At 41.9% G+C, this 13,959-nt stretch overlaps 4 protein-coding genes across 4 annotated transcripts; 2 read left to right on the forward strand and 2 right to left on the reverse strand.

Annotated features, from left to right (window-relative positions):
- Positions 1-519: 519 nt before the first annotated feature.
- Positions 520-2,201, reverse strand: MELLADRAFT_87577 (uncharacterized protein; the record flags this gene model as incomplete). The annotated part of the gene is made up of 7 exons (XM_007419519.1): positions 520-734; positions 794-889; positions 974-1,096; positions 1,169-1,445; positions 1,533-1,600; positions 1,660-1,968; positions 2,054-2,201. 7 exons carry the CDS (start codon positions 2,199-2,201, stop codon positions 520-522), a joined length of 1,236 nt encoding a protein of 411 aa, XP_007419581.1.
- A 4,613-nt stretch (positions 2,202-6,814) lies between these two features.
- MELLADRAFT_41305 (uncharacterized protein) lies at positions 6,815-7,418 on the forward strand (the record flags this gene model as incomplete). The annotated part of the gene is made up of 2 exons (XM_007419516.1): positions 6,815-7,197; positions 7,259-7,418. Coding segments are annotated over 2 exons (543 nt in total), but the record flags the coding sequence as incomplete, so codon positions are not given.
- A 330-nt stretch (positions 7,419-7,748) lies between these two features.
- Positions 7,749-8,607, forward strand: MELLADRAFT_87579 (uncharacterized protein; the record flags this gene model as incomplete). The annotated part of the gene is made up of 4 exons (XM_007419517.1): positions 7,749-7,948; positions 8,012-8,198; positions 8,261-8,386; positions 8,458-8,607. The coding sequence occupies 4 exons, from the start codon at positions 7,749-7,751 to the stop codon at positions 8,605-8,607; spliced, it is 663 nt and encodes a 220-aa protein (XP_007419579.1).
- A 3,148-nt stretch (positions 8,608-11,755) lies between these two features.
- Positions 11,756-12,654, reverse strand: MELLADRAFT_70179 (uncharacterized protein; the record flags this gene model as incomplete). Its single annotated transcript, XM_007419518.1, has 2 exons — positions 11,756-11,799; positions 12,141-12,654. The coding sequence occupies 2 exons, from the start codon at positions 12,652-12,654 to the stop codon at positions 11,756-11,758; spliced, it is 558 nt and encodes a 185-aa protein (XP_007419580.1).
- Between the last annotated feature and the right edge of the window lie 1,305 nt (positions 12,655-13,959).

Consider the following 13,959-nt stretch of genomic DNA (forward strand, 5'->3'; position numbering starts at 1 on the left):
TTTGAATTTGTTGTATTAAGTATATTGGTTCAATATATGCAATTTCTTGATTTTCTCTAGGTCCGCATAATGAGGCGAGCGCCCTCAATACTGGAGCTCATGTTTGCTTGGATTTGGGTCACGACACTTTGCAAACTGGGGAACACGCAGCAAAGGCGCAGGAGGCAATAGTAAGTATATGAGACGCTTGATACATTGCGGATGTACCATACAAATAAGAAAAACAAGAACCTTGGTTTGACAAACAGTTTTTTAACGCAAGGAAGTAATTTGGAGGTAAAAAATAGCGAGGTGGAAACCAAGAAAGGTACAAAGTCTAGAGGGATATTCTAATTATCCGCGCCACTTATTATTAATGAAAACTTGGACACCAAAAAGCTCGAACAGGAAGAAACTTGCAAAGACAAAGATCCACAAAAGATCTATGTACTTTATCACAGGTAATATCTTGTACAATAGTCTCAAGGTCATAAACAACCATTCAAAAGCATGCTTTCCATTTTGAAACCCATCAGAGCCCTAGGCGTCCGAGCTGCCTTCTGTTTCATCCTGCTCCATCATGCGGGCAATTACATCCTCGTGCGTGGAGATATCATCTCTTGCAATATTCAATTGTTGACGCAAATCAATCACTTGATTCTGTAAAGTCTCAAGCTTGGCTTCCAGGGTAGAAATGACCGAAACCTCTCCATCAAGCCGATTTACATTGGTTTGGAGGTGGGAAACCGAATGATCTGTACGAGTCTATCAGAAATCTGAGCCACATGAAATCTGCAAATGTGGATTGACAAACCAATTTCCTCTAGTCGCATGCTGTGTTGAAACAGGGTCTTCGAATTCATTTCAATCTTCTCTGCCATCTGCGCTTTAGAACCTTCGAGCGCACAGACTGCGCAGATTTGAATAAACATTAGAATACAATTTTGAGTCGTAGATCTATTACGTTGCTCAAAAGAATTGATCCGGAACTCACTGCGTTCTTCGCGGCTTCTTTCCTCTAGAAAGACTTCGACTCCAGACTTTTTGACGCCTTTGACTGCAGTTGGCGTATTTGTTGATGTGTCGAAAGAGATTGGTGAGATATCCTTACCTATCACTAGCAGAATAATAAGTTTATCAATCAACTAGAAGCCTCAATGAAGGTATATTAAAAACATCATGTTGTCACCTAGATTCCCAGTGTCCAAAATATCTGTGTCTGAAAAGTCGATGAGGTCCATGACCTCATTGGTTGTGGCCGGGAGTTCAGGCTTAGGTGGGATACGAATTCTGTGTTTGATTTTCACGGTCCCACTCGTAGCAGCACTTGAAATCTCAGGTTCTAAATTTGACAATGTGATCAACGTATTTTCGGATTCTTCAAACTTGACCGCTTTGGTTTTGCTGATTTCACTTTGAGTCGTGTCAGATGGACCTTGGTCTATTTCAGAAGGCTTCGGTGTAATCTGAAAAGGATTCGAGAGAACAACTTGAAGCATTTCAGTACTCCAGACAATCATGATGGAAATGTCCAAAGTAAAAGAGTGACTTACTTTCTTTTTATGCGCGGTACTGGTCTTGCGCACGCGTGATACCTTGGATTCTAAAGATACCTTAGATTCTAAAGATACGTGCTGGGTTAGTAATTGTAAGGTAGGTTGGGTTTCACAGAGTACATACCTCCTGTTTTGACATGCTTGACACTTGGTCCATTTTCACTTCCGGTGTCTAAAGCCACACCACGCTTTCGAAGCAAAGACGGTGATGGTGATGAAGAGACTGGTTTCGTCTTCTTGATCAAGCTCTCATGAAGGGTGTTGATTTTTGGGGGGTGATGTTGGACGGTTTCGATTGGAGAAAGGGTGTTCTGCTTCGTGTTTGTGGTGTGCGATTGAGTGATGTTTCCATGTTTTGATGATTCAGCCACGGGTTTGCTTGCAGTATCAAGTGTTGCTAAAGCAGGCACATGACTAGTGAGCTTTGGGAAGACTGATAGAACAAGACCAAAAAATGAAATCGAGTCATAGACATCAATAAGAGTTGATGACAAGGATAATCATCATAGATAACTCACACGCAGGCTGCTTCCCTCGCACCAAGTCCGAAAGTTCGTCTGTACCGATTCTTGGTCTCAGTGTAGTCATTGGATGATGGATATGCATCCAATCAATCATCATCTGTCTGGTTACACCTGGAGCGCTGGGGTCAAAAATATCAGGCATATTTACGTCAACGACGTATCTATCATCCAAAGTAAGCAATCAACGATGTAGGGTGTCGGGAAGAGTAAGATCGAAGCGACAGCCGGATTTTAATCTAAAAAGGCCGGAGGAGGTAAGAATTATAGAGTAACAAATCAGTAGATGGATGTGAAAGAACAGAGAGGAAGGGTACGTACAAAAAAGACTTCAAGCATGAGAGCTTCGAAGTAGCCCGATTGTCATCAAATTGCGAATTCTAATGAAAAGAAGCTTCTCAAAGCCTAAGGTGATGAACTGTGATCTATCTGCATGCTTCTGAATGCGAAATTTTACATCTTAATGTTTGTCATCAATTTGATGAGTTGAGCGTCAGGTGATTAAGTTAGGATTGGTGGGGGTAAACACCGGAGAAGAAACATACTCATTACTGCTATGTAGATTTGGAAGTTTGATGATCACTTCCTATCACTTCGGAAAATCGCCAGAGCCTCAATTGAATTGATTTCCACTGTCGTGTAGCTTATTCATGGATCTGTTATCTGTTCACACAGACCCGATGAGTTGCAACGAATGTGAGTACATACAAGTTTGCCTTACTTCGGGTAGCCCAAGATCAGCAGAGATCTTTTTGTAATCAGATAGTTTATGGATGAAAATTGGGAAAAATTGTATGGAATCTAGATACGTTACCGGAATCTTTGATACTCAAGTGAATGAACCTGATATGTACTTCTCAGTTTACCTTGGTAATTTTTCTCATCTCTACACGCAGCTACACAGAGCTACACCCATGATTTTTGTAATAGAATTAATTAAGTAATTTGTGATCTACATTTTTGTATTAACATCATTTTTGAAATCTGTACAGAATACATTAAATTTTGTGTAGTGTAAGATTCAAACGGGTCCGTTTCGAGCGCATCTGAGTGCCGGAGTAGCTGGGAGCGTCTTCGCGGGTACGTTCAGAACGCCTTCGGTTGGGCGGAGGCGGGGAGTCATCCCGAATCCAGATGACCTTCACATTGGGTCGAGTTGGTGGACGTTTTCCTCGCTCTAAGTCTGCAAAAGAAAAGGGGTCAGAAAGCACCCAAAAAGAAAGAAGTAAATGATCAATATCAACCTTCAAAAGCGTTATCACATTCCTTTCCAGCTTGTTCAATCAAATCATAAAATAGAGGAGGAAGACCGGCAACTTTAAGCAGTTCCTTGAGGATGGCCGAAGTCGAGTTCACATTCCGGTAGTATTCTTCCTTTGAGATTTCCTGGACTTCGTGATCGGATAATCCAACTTTTTGAACAGCATCAAGAGGACCTGGAACCGAAGGTGCTTGAGAGAAAGCTTGGAAACTCGGAGCAGGAAATTTCGGCTGTGAGGCGGGGTTATTCTTCATCTCGAGTTCGTCCTGATCAGAATCAGAGTCTACAGAGGAGGCCTGACTTTTCTCCTCACTGAAGTTCAAGTGAGGAGGGGATGGACGGTTCTCAAAAGGCATATCTATGAGGTATTGAATTTTTGAGAATGTTTCTAAGTTATCACTTTTATTTGATGGTTTCAAAGATAAGAATATGACAAACTCAAGGAATAAAGTGGAAAATAAAGTTTAAAATTGAGTGACAAAATTAAGTAAAAAAATAAAATAAAATTGATGAATCAACTCTTTTAATTTTGTTGATCTGGTTTTGAAGAGATTATAAAAGTAAAAAAAAACCAAATTGATGAATTAAGTGATTGGTTTTTGTTTATCTTCTTTTTTTTGAATGAGATTATAAAATGAGAAAAAAAAACCAATTTGATGATTCTACTAATTTGATTTTGTTGACCTTGTTCTGATGAGATTATGAAAGATAAAAAATAAAAAATAAAAAGAATTGGATGATTTAAGTGAATTGAATTGGTTTATGTTCTTTTGATAAAAAAAACCAATTTGAAGAAGCAACCAATTTGATTTTGTTGAGATTCTTTTGAGGTTTTTATAAAAGATCAAAAATAAAGCAATTTGGATGATTAAAGTGATTTGATTTTGTCTATGTTCTTTTGATATAAAATAAAACCAATTTGATGTTCAAACAATCATTTGAAAAAATAATTGTTTTTCAACTATTTTGATAATGTTAATCTTCTTTTGTTGAGATTATAAAAGAGATAAAATGAAACAAAGTTGATGTTTTAAGAGCTGTGATGTTGTTAAGCTTATCTTGATGATTATATAAAAGATATAAAATGAAACCAATTTGATAATTGAAATAATTTGATTTGATTGTTTTTATTTTGATGAGATTATAAAAGATAAATGATGATTTGACTGATTTGATTTTGTTTGATGATGATGAAGATGATGATGATCTCTTTTTGTTTGCAACCTAAAAAGAAAGAAAAGATGATTGAAAAGGACAGAGAAAAGAATCAAAAAGTTAGTCAAAGTCAAGTTCCATTTAGATGAAACCACATGCCTGCGAAGTCGATTTCCAATGGCGTGATTTCAATCGTTGGGTTTCGATGGTCCAGAAATAGCAGGTGGTTCATGTTATTTGAGGGTGGGTGAAGTGGTGGATGGAGTTGGGGGTAGGAGGGTTGATCGAATCGATTGATCGATTCGGTCAACCCCTTAACCGCTAGGTGGCTAGGTCACCTAGCGGTTAAGTGACCTAGCCATCGCACGATCACTCGGTGATCGTGCGATGGACCAGGTCCAGCTAAGCGCTAGGTCACCTAGCGCCGGACCGATATGCAGCGCCATCGCACGATCACTCAGTGATCGTGCGATGGACTAGTGACCGGGGCCCAGGGTGTGCTCGGCCCCGGACCGATATGCAGCGCCATCGCACGATCACCCAGTGATCGTGCGATGGCTTGGCCACCTAATTGCTAGGTGGCCTTACTTTTAAGGTGAGGCCACCTAGCAGCTAGGTGGCCCTCCTTTCAAGGGCAGGCCACCTATTGCTTAAGAGGCCTGGCTGGGTTTTTTTGGGGGTTAAAACAATCCAAAATATATATTTTTTAAAAAAAAAACAATATATAAGTTCGGGGGTTTATTTTCGTAAATAAATAAAATTAACCTTATAGTTTCATAGCAACCCGAAACTTTTCAGTCTCTGTTGAATTCAAATAATTATACACATGTACATACAATCAGTATTGGTACAATTGGGTCTTATTAATTACTCATTTGATTTTGGTTCAATCTCCACATGTTTGAAAGCACGTCTCAAAACATTTGGCTTTTGTTGATGAAAATAAAAATAAAAATACATAATGAAACAATTCTTTGTCTATTGATAAAGAAATACAATTCCACCAAAACAGTTCCTCAAAATATGTTTGATAGCAATGTTTGGTTGGATCTTTTGGCAATATACTCAATTTTTGTATTATTTTGTTAATTGAATAAATATGTAAATGAATCTTGGAACCTTTTGAGTACAAGGTGTTTAGAAGTTTTGTTTGATGTTTTCTTTTCTTTTGTTTATGAATAATAAAATGACTCAGTATAATCAAAGAAATGTGCTGAAGCTCCATAGGGGGAGAAGCAGTGGCCATATGACCCTAACCGGTGATGGAACATGTTACCAGGGATTTGCATCAATCTCAGGAGCGCGAGATCCAAGAATGTTTTGTAAATTGTGTAAAGCTTGTGCGTGGATCTGCGAGATCCAAGAATTGTGTAAATCCGCACAGCAAAGTTGAGCTCATATAAAGTGTGCTCCATGCACCCAAAGTATATTGTTCCTCATTTCATTCATCCATTTTTCATCCACTTCATATCATTATTCTAATCATGTTTGTCACACCTCAACAAAATCTAAGCCAACCAGTATGTGCTGGGATGATATCTTTCAACGTGGCATCACCCACTTCCACTGCGGCAAAACTGAAACATCCCCATCAGTCACCTGTGTTCTTGAAAGTTTCTGCGGATACCCACAGCACACCAGAGATCAGTTTATATCTTCCAACTGGTCATTCTCTGGGGTATGTCCCTCCAGGTGTTGATAGTTGTTTCTTGAAGCTGCTTGGAAGCACACCTCGGATATATAAAGCTCTACCTGCAGGCGGATGGAAACCTAGTTCATCTTTCGACCCCAGTCACCCGGTTCTCATCAGCTCTACTGTCAACACCACTATTGTCAAATTTGATGGGCATGATGCGTCACAATTGCAAGTCCATGCACTTTTATTTATCCCAAGTTGGTACCAAGGCAGCCTTGTCAAGACAGTCAAGAACTTCAAGATCGAACTCCAGCGTCCTACTCATTACAATCCTCAGCAACACCAACTTGTTCCTCTGGTGGATCTAGAAGCACAGACAACTCCCAACTGGAGCTCAGCATTTCCCGATCACATGTTTACCAGAGACGAGGTCTCCAGACTTGCGTCCATTTCTTGCGGCTCAGATCTTCAGCCTGTCAATCCATCAGAGATAGTGACATCTCAGCTCCACCCCCATCAAAAGCAGGGCCTGGCATTTTTGTTGGACAGAGAAAATCCGGAATCAAAAACTTATCACTCCCTTTGGTTTTATAAATCCATGCCACCCTTCAACCGGTGGAGTCACCGTCTCTGTGGTGAAGAATTTATTGTCACTGAGGGACAAACCGGACCAGTCAGCCCTAGGGCTTCAATTCTAGCAGATGACATGGGGCTTGGAAAAACAATTCAAACCATTTCTTTAATTGCTACTACACTGGAAGCATCAAGACAATTCGAACATCAGGAATCTGCAACAGCTGTCAACCATCCAAACCACCACCTCTGGGCATCTCACACGACACTTTTGATATGTCCCACCAGCCTCATGGACAACTGGGAAGAAGAGGTTCAAAAACACACCAGAAAACACAGCTTGAAAGTCTTGCGCTGGCATGGCACAGACAGAGTTAAAATTCCTCTACGTGATATGCACTCAGCCGACATCATCATTACAACCCCCAAAACCCTTGTATGGGACCAGCGGCAAGATGGGTCAACACGGCTCCCTTTTACAACCAGGTGGTACAGAGTGGTCATTGATGAAGCTCAGTGAGTGATCTCTCTTTGTGCCAAGTTCACATTTATCAAGCTGACCCTCTACTGGTACCAGTGTAATCCGTAATGAAACCAGCTCCCATGCAGTACTCACCTCTTTGGAATCAGTCAACCGGCTTTGTCTCACTGGAACTCCACTCCATAACCGAATTGGAGACTTGCACATGCTTTTCAAATTTCTACACATCAAGCCATTTCACCAAGACTCTGTGTGGTACCGTCAAATCACTCTGCCTGTCCATCAAGGAAAGCTGGAAACACTTGGACACCTACTAAGATACTTTATGCTGAGGCGGACCAAAGCTAGCCACCTACGTGATTTACCCCCAATCTACCATGTGACCATTTTATTGGACATGCATCCAAAAGTGAAAGCAGTATATCAACAACATTACGAAAGATTTATTCAGGACTTTGGTGTGGACTCTCAAATCCAACATAAACAGGGTGAAAATTTTAGACAATTGAGCAATCTCAGGATGACATGCAATCACCCTCTTTTATTCAAACAAGAACAAGAGCTCAATTCGGTCAAGATTACAGAGATGGAGGAGGAGCTTGGAATCATGGTGCCGGATGGGAGGGAACTAACTGCTGCTGCCAGGCCAGCCTACCGGGAAGACTGGTCACTGAGTAGCAAGCTTGCATACTTGGTTTCCCAGCTCAAAAATAAGCAGGTTCCTTTGCATAAAGGTCTATGCAAGAAGACTGTCATCTATACCCAATGGAGGTGTTTCATGGAGTGGTAAATATATTTTCTGTCTCTTTTATATCACTTGTCCTGTATGCTAACCTGCACACCCCACAGGATCAAGATTGGTTTGGATTGTCACGGCATCGAAAGCGGCTCCTTGCACGGTGAGATGACTCCTCAGGAGAGGACATTGCAACTCAACAGATTCCAGAACAATAACAACATTGAGGCCTTCATAGTATCTATCGAAGCTGGAGGTGTGGGCTTGAATATGACATGCGCTGACGAGGTGTACCTGATGGTGTGTTTGTTATCATTTATTCATATACTATCATAAACATTAGCTAAACAGAAGATCATTAGGATGCCCATTGGAATCCACAGATTGTGCAACAGGCAATTGACCGTTTACATCGAATTGGCCAGACCCACCCTGTGAAGGTGTATCATGTGGTTGCAGGGGGATCTGTTGAACAGCACCTATTCAATGTGAGTCAAGTAATCAGCTTCCAGAAAGGGTTACACTCACCATCATCTGCAAACCCTTTTTTTCCTCTCAGGTACAGAAGAAAAAAGCATCTCTGGCTAGAAAAGTAATAACATTGTCAGTTCCAAAGGATCAACTTAAAGATTACCTCAAGCCTGGGGACACAATGGATGTCTTGCATGATATAGGAAATGTGAATGCATGCTATGCAGAATATGTCTAGATGCTCGAGGGTTCCAACCAAACATATATGTAGAATTTGTAGTTCAAACCAACCACAAGTCCCTTTTATCTTTGAAAAGGTCTTTTCTGTCTTGTATGATGTTCTTTTTCAGAATACATGAAATTCAGAGTGTTTTTACTTTCCTCACAGCAATCCGTACTATTGACCATTACAAAGTTTACAACACACAGAGATGCAGGTAATAGTGAGATAAAATACTCAGTTTTCCAAAACCATAGAATCATCACCTTCAACACGGGCAAAGGGAGTGTTACTCCAAGACAAATCTTTCAATCTTGCTAATACAACATCAAAAGAACCCCAAAAATTTCCAATGTCCAAATCACCGCTCACAATTCCAACTTCTTCCATGACTTGATCAACCACCGGGGAAAACCACTCAGGGGTTGTGCTCCACAAATGTTCTTACTCTGGGTATTCATCAGCAAGGATAGCATCCACCGCTTCACCTGGGACAGGTATGAGGTATTCAATCCCACCAAATTCGTCAACGGGGTTTTTGTAGCAGTAGTCTGCAGAACATCCAGTAGGTAATTTCGACCGCTTGTCGTGTCGTCTGCAGAAACCATTGTAAAACTTGACCCATTTGTCCAGAGCTCGTTGAAAGACGGGGATAAATAGGTGGAGAAACAAGGTCCTGAAAAGCAATAACAAAGATTTCAGCATGGAATCACCAATTAAAAGTCGCGCACGCCACCGGATTCATTGGATCATTGTCATTATATAAATCTTGATCAATGCGCTCTTGAATTTTAGCTTTGATATTTCCAGTCAGTCCACAAGTCATTTTGTCCCAGAAGCACTCAATCTTTTGGTTACGAGGGGACGGGACATATTGATGATAAGGCCAGTCTGGAAGCTCTGGAACCGTAAGTTTCTCCAAAATAACGTTGATGTCCAGCAAGAGGAACAGTCTCAGTTCTCGATCGTGGTGAGCTTTTTGGGAATGCCACCTTGTTTCTTGACAAGGCCAAGATACCACAAGTCAACATGGCGGGGGTCGCTGTTGGTGACATGAGCATGAAGTCCCAAAATCTTTCGAGACCAGCAATCAATGAATCCATATATACCGATTCCAAAGTTGATCAACTTGTCGTGTCCATCGGCAGCCCAAACCTCATTGGGACCTCCCGCATAGTATTCCCGTCGCTTGAGTTTATGAGCAGCTCGCATTCTGACAGCATCTGGGTCCATTGCCTTCATCATAGCTGCAATAACATCACTATATCAAAGAGGATTTCCAATGTAATTAGCATCAGAGCAAATGGAATCAAGAAGGCCCAAAGACTTGCCGGTGGATGTGAACCTTGTGTTCCTGAGCTAGCATCTTCTTGACACTCTTGATTCCAAGTACATTTCCATACTCAATCTGAAGTTCTTCAATCTTGTTACATACGGTGGCATAAGTTACTACACCCATGTCAAGATCATCCTTTTGGCGGTGAAGATTGAGTTGCTTCTCAAGTCGAGCTAAAGTTGACCGGCTGATGATGATGTTGTGTTCGTTTTTAAGGGAAATGAGAGCTCGCTTTTGGTTCAGAGATTGTTTGTAATTATCTAATACTGCATCCTTTACAACCTCCACATCATAATTTCCTTGTTGTTTCAAGTCCCATTCTTTGATTCGTCTTCTAACAGTTCTTACACAGACTCGGATGTTGTGCCGTCGCCAAACAGTGTCGCATACTGTTTGTGCTGGCCAGTTGTTAGCCACAGCTTCTTCAACGAGGGGTCGCAAGATTTCATCAGATATTTTTGCTGGCATGTTGGTGTGTAGTTGGTGATGGAGACTGAGGGTGATTTGATGAGGACGGTCGAAGAAGAGAAGATCGAGGACAGTTGACGAAGAAATAAGAAGATCGAGGACAGTTGACGAAGAAATAAGAAGCTCGAGGACGGATGACGAAGAAATAAGAAGATCGAGGACGGTTGACGAAGAAAGGAGATGATCGAGGAAGATTGAGGACAGTTGACGAAGAAAGATGAAGATTGAGGACGGATAATGAAGATTGAGGAAGATCAAGGACGGTTGACAAAGATTGGAGAAGATCAAGGGCAATCAAAGAGGATTGATGATGGTGGAAGAGGGTTTTGGAGGAGAGCGAGACAGGAAGCAGGTCTTTGAAGCTCTTGAGACAGATGGTAGAATGTCTCCGGTCGGAGGTGTTGATACCTGTGAGACTGAGCTTGTAGCTACTTGGCCAACATGTGGTTTTTGGCTGCGGTAGAATCTAACATTGGTGTTTGAGTTGTACAGTTTGAGAACTGTATTTTATGTTTTTTGATTTTATGTTTTTGATTTTTTGATTTTTGGTGTTGCTGGTACTTTTTGCCGAAAGGTGACAATGCAATGAAAATGGTGTCGACCACTGGAAATTTGGGCAAAAATGTGTTTCTGCCATGATTTTTACTCCGGTACAGGGGTTTTATCCCTGTATTTGAGTATTTTCTGTAGTTTTGTCTTTGATTTTTGAATTTCGCACCCGGGGATTGTGATTTTTGATTTTTGAAATATCGCATTGTCACTTTGGAACGTCTCGCATTCCGTAGAAGGCTACCAAAACTGACTTGTCGCTAACCGAGTCATCCTCGTCCATGACATACTGATTCCTCGTAGCATGGCCGCGGTCATCTTTGTTTAAAATCTTCAACAAGGACGTTGCCTCTGCATCGTCTCCTCGATCATAGGCTTCTTGGATTAAGTTCCCCAAGATTTGGCGCCGTGAGTCTGTTTATTTCCAACCGAATGGATAAGATTTCATCCGCTCGTCAGTCTTATTCCGAAGTTTTGTTTCATCTCCTTGTCTCTTATATTGGATCGCGACCGCCACCATAGACTCTCGGGGCTCTGTATAGTCGAACAATCTAGTGACTCGACCAATTGTCTGTTCGAGACTTTATCACCTGAGGTAATAATATATCCTCTTCTAGGTACGGCACCTATTGTAAGCTGGGCTAGCTGGGTTCTTATTATAAGCCAGACCAGGCTGGGGACCTATTTTAAGCCGGACCCTTGCTGGGACACCTACTGTTAGCTGGGCCAGGCTGGGCTCCTATTCTTAGCCGGGCCAGGCTTTCTTGATCTTAAACGTCCTTTCGTTTTATTCTATTATCAGAAGAAAGCAATTCAAGGGTAATTTTCCTGTTTATTATAAGCATTTGTTCCGATATCTGCGGTATGCGTTATAATTTCATCTATAATTTCTCTTTACCTATGATCAGGTCTTTCTACTAACATCCTGCCTTTCCTCTGCAAGGATTCATCTTAGACGACCTCAGTTGAACTAGAGGGTTTTGGATCTAAGACTTCATAAAGGAAATAGCTTCGAAGAAGAAATAGATGGTGGATGTTTCGTAAAGGAAATAGATTCACAGAGGAAATTGACGGTGGACAAATCGATAAAGAGATTGTATTTGACTGAATGTTGGTGGATTTGAGAGTGAAAATAGCAAAGGTCTTCTTACCGGGAAGAAGAGGAATTGACATTGGAGAATTGAAATGTAACGCTCACCTTGTTGAGTCACTTCCTTACCCCCTATTTCCTCTCCCTCCACGCCCATCAAACCTTCTTCTATACCTCCCAACTCTTCTGTCTCCTGTTGTTCTGAATGAATCTCTTCTAATGGACCTAATTCCTTTCCACCTTTTCTGACGTCGTTCTTCTTCTTCTTTTGTTGCTGTCTGATTCCTTTTGTTTTCTTAATTCCAGCCGGCCTTCGACTTTTCTTCTGAATACCACTTCCTCGAAGGCTCCTCGGGGTATGGTTAGATCCGGTGCTAATCCTGTCGGTGTTCCTCCCGTTTGCGCCTTGTTTAGGAGTTATGAGTCTAGAGCTCGGTCTACCTCCTTTCGCCGCTGCCTCAGCTCTCGTTAATACTCGATCTTCTATTTGATTCATTGTATCTTGATTTCGTTGATTAGCATTTTCTACCGTTGGATTTTGGCCTTCTTGGCCAGGATTTGGTTGATTTTGATCTTGATTTAATTGATCGTTTGTCTGATCTAATTGAGCTTGGAAGGACATCTTTCTTTTTGATTTCGCGAATGATCTGTTCTTCAAACTTTCTTTAATTTCTGGTTTTGTTTTGTAATCAAAAAATTAATTCTAATCTAGAATTCTAAAAGATCTAAATCAAGTCTTAAAGAGCTTGAATCGAGAGCTTTGAGGAATAACTACAGAAGAGTATCTTACAAAGGTGGGAAATTTTCTATAAATTTCCAACCGTTGAACTCGTACTGATACTCGTGACATGTGTAACACATGTCACCTAGTGATATGCCGCTAGTGGACCCTGCACCAATACGTGCCTTGATTGGTTCTCTACAACCATTCGAGAGCACATAAGTGTTGTTATGCTCCGTGACATAACCATCATTTATGTCCCGCTGCTTATCAGGACACCTATTATGCCCGTGTCCTTCCCGAGCACAATAGTAACACATCAACGGCCCATCTCTAAAAGGCTTCTGTTGATACTCCCCCCTTGCCGGTCCATAATTCTCCGGTCCGTAAGGTCCTCCTCCATTAGCTTGAGAAGCCTGGTTCCCCTGGAACTGTCCTCCTTGACCATTCCACTGAGGCCGGTTCCCCGCATAACCTCCTCTTCCAAAATGATTACCCCCAAATCCTCCTCTTCCTCTAGCTCCTCCATACCCTCCAGGACCAGCATTATTGCCTTGCTGCCCGGCACCAAAATAAGTGTTGGGATTTATCCCTCCCTGTGGGGGCCCCCTGTTCTGAAACGCAGGAGCAGGATTGTTGGAAGGGTTAAATTGATTAACCCTTCCCCCCACTGGGTTGCCAGGATTAGGCTTGCCTGCACCCCAACCACTCCATGCAGCAAACTGCTTCACTAACTCCGCCACCGCCGGATCCTCGGTCTTATGTCCGTCCGCCTTCTTACTCAACCCCTCCATCTTCATTCCCCTTCTTTCCATATCCTTCTGCACCACTTTGTCCTTCAATTCTTCATCCTTCTTCAATTTCACCTCCTTGTTGGCTCTCATTTCCTCAAAGACCAAGTCCACCTCCGCTCCCATGACTTTCTCTACCGCCTTCTTCAGCAGACTCTCCCCTGGCAACCTATGCCTTCCATCCTTTGTCACCCGCAACTGATTCTCGTCCCGAAGCAACTCCTTGATCTTCAGCTGCTTGGCATCTGAAAACGCCTCGTAGTAATACCGGCAGACTTCATCCTCCGAGTCGATGTAGTCATTCCTCTTCAAATACCCATGTATCACCTCGAACTTGTGTCGGAATCGTTCAAACTCCACCTTACTATCCACACCCCCCATACATTCATACTGCAGGGTCAACTCCTTCAAATCT

Source organism: Melampsora larici-populina (assembly GCF_000204055.1).
Source record: "Melampsora larici-populina 98AG31 unplaced genomic scaffold MELLAscaffold_226, whole genome shotgun sequence".
NCBI classification, from domain to species: domain Eukaryota; kingdom Fungi; phylum Basidiomycota; class Pucciniomycetes; order Pucciniales; family Melampsoraceae; genus Melampsora; species Melampsora laricis-populina.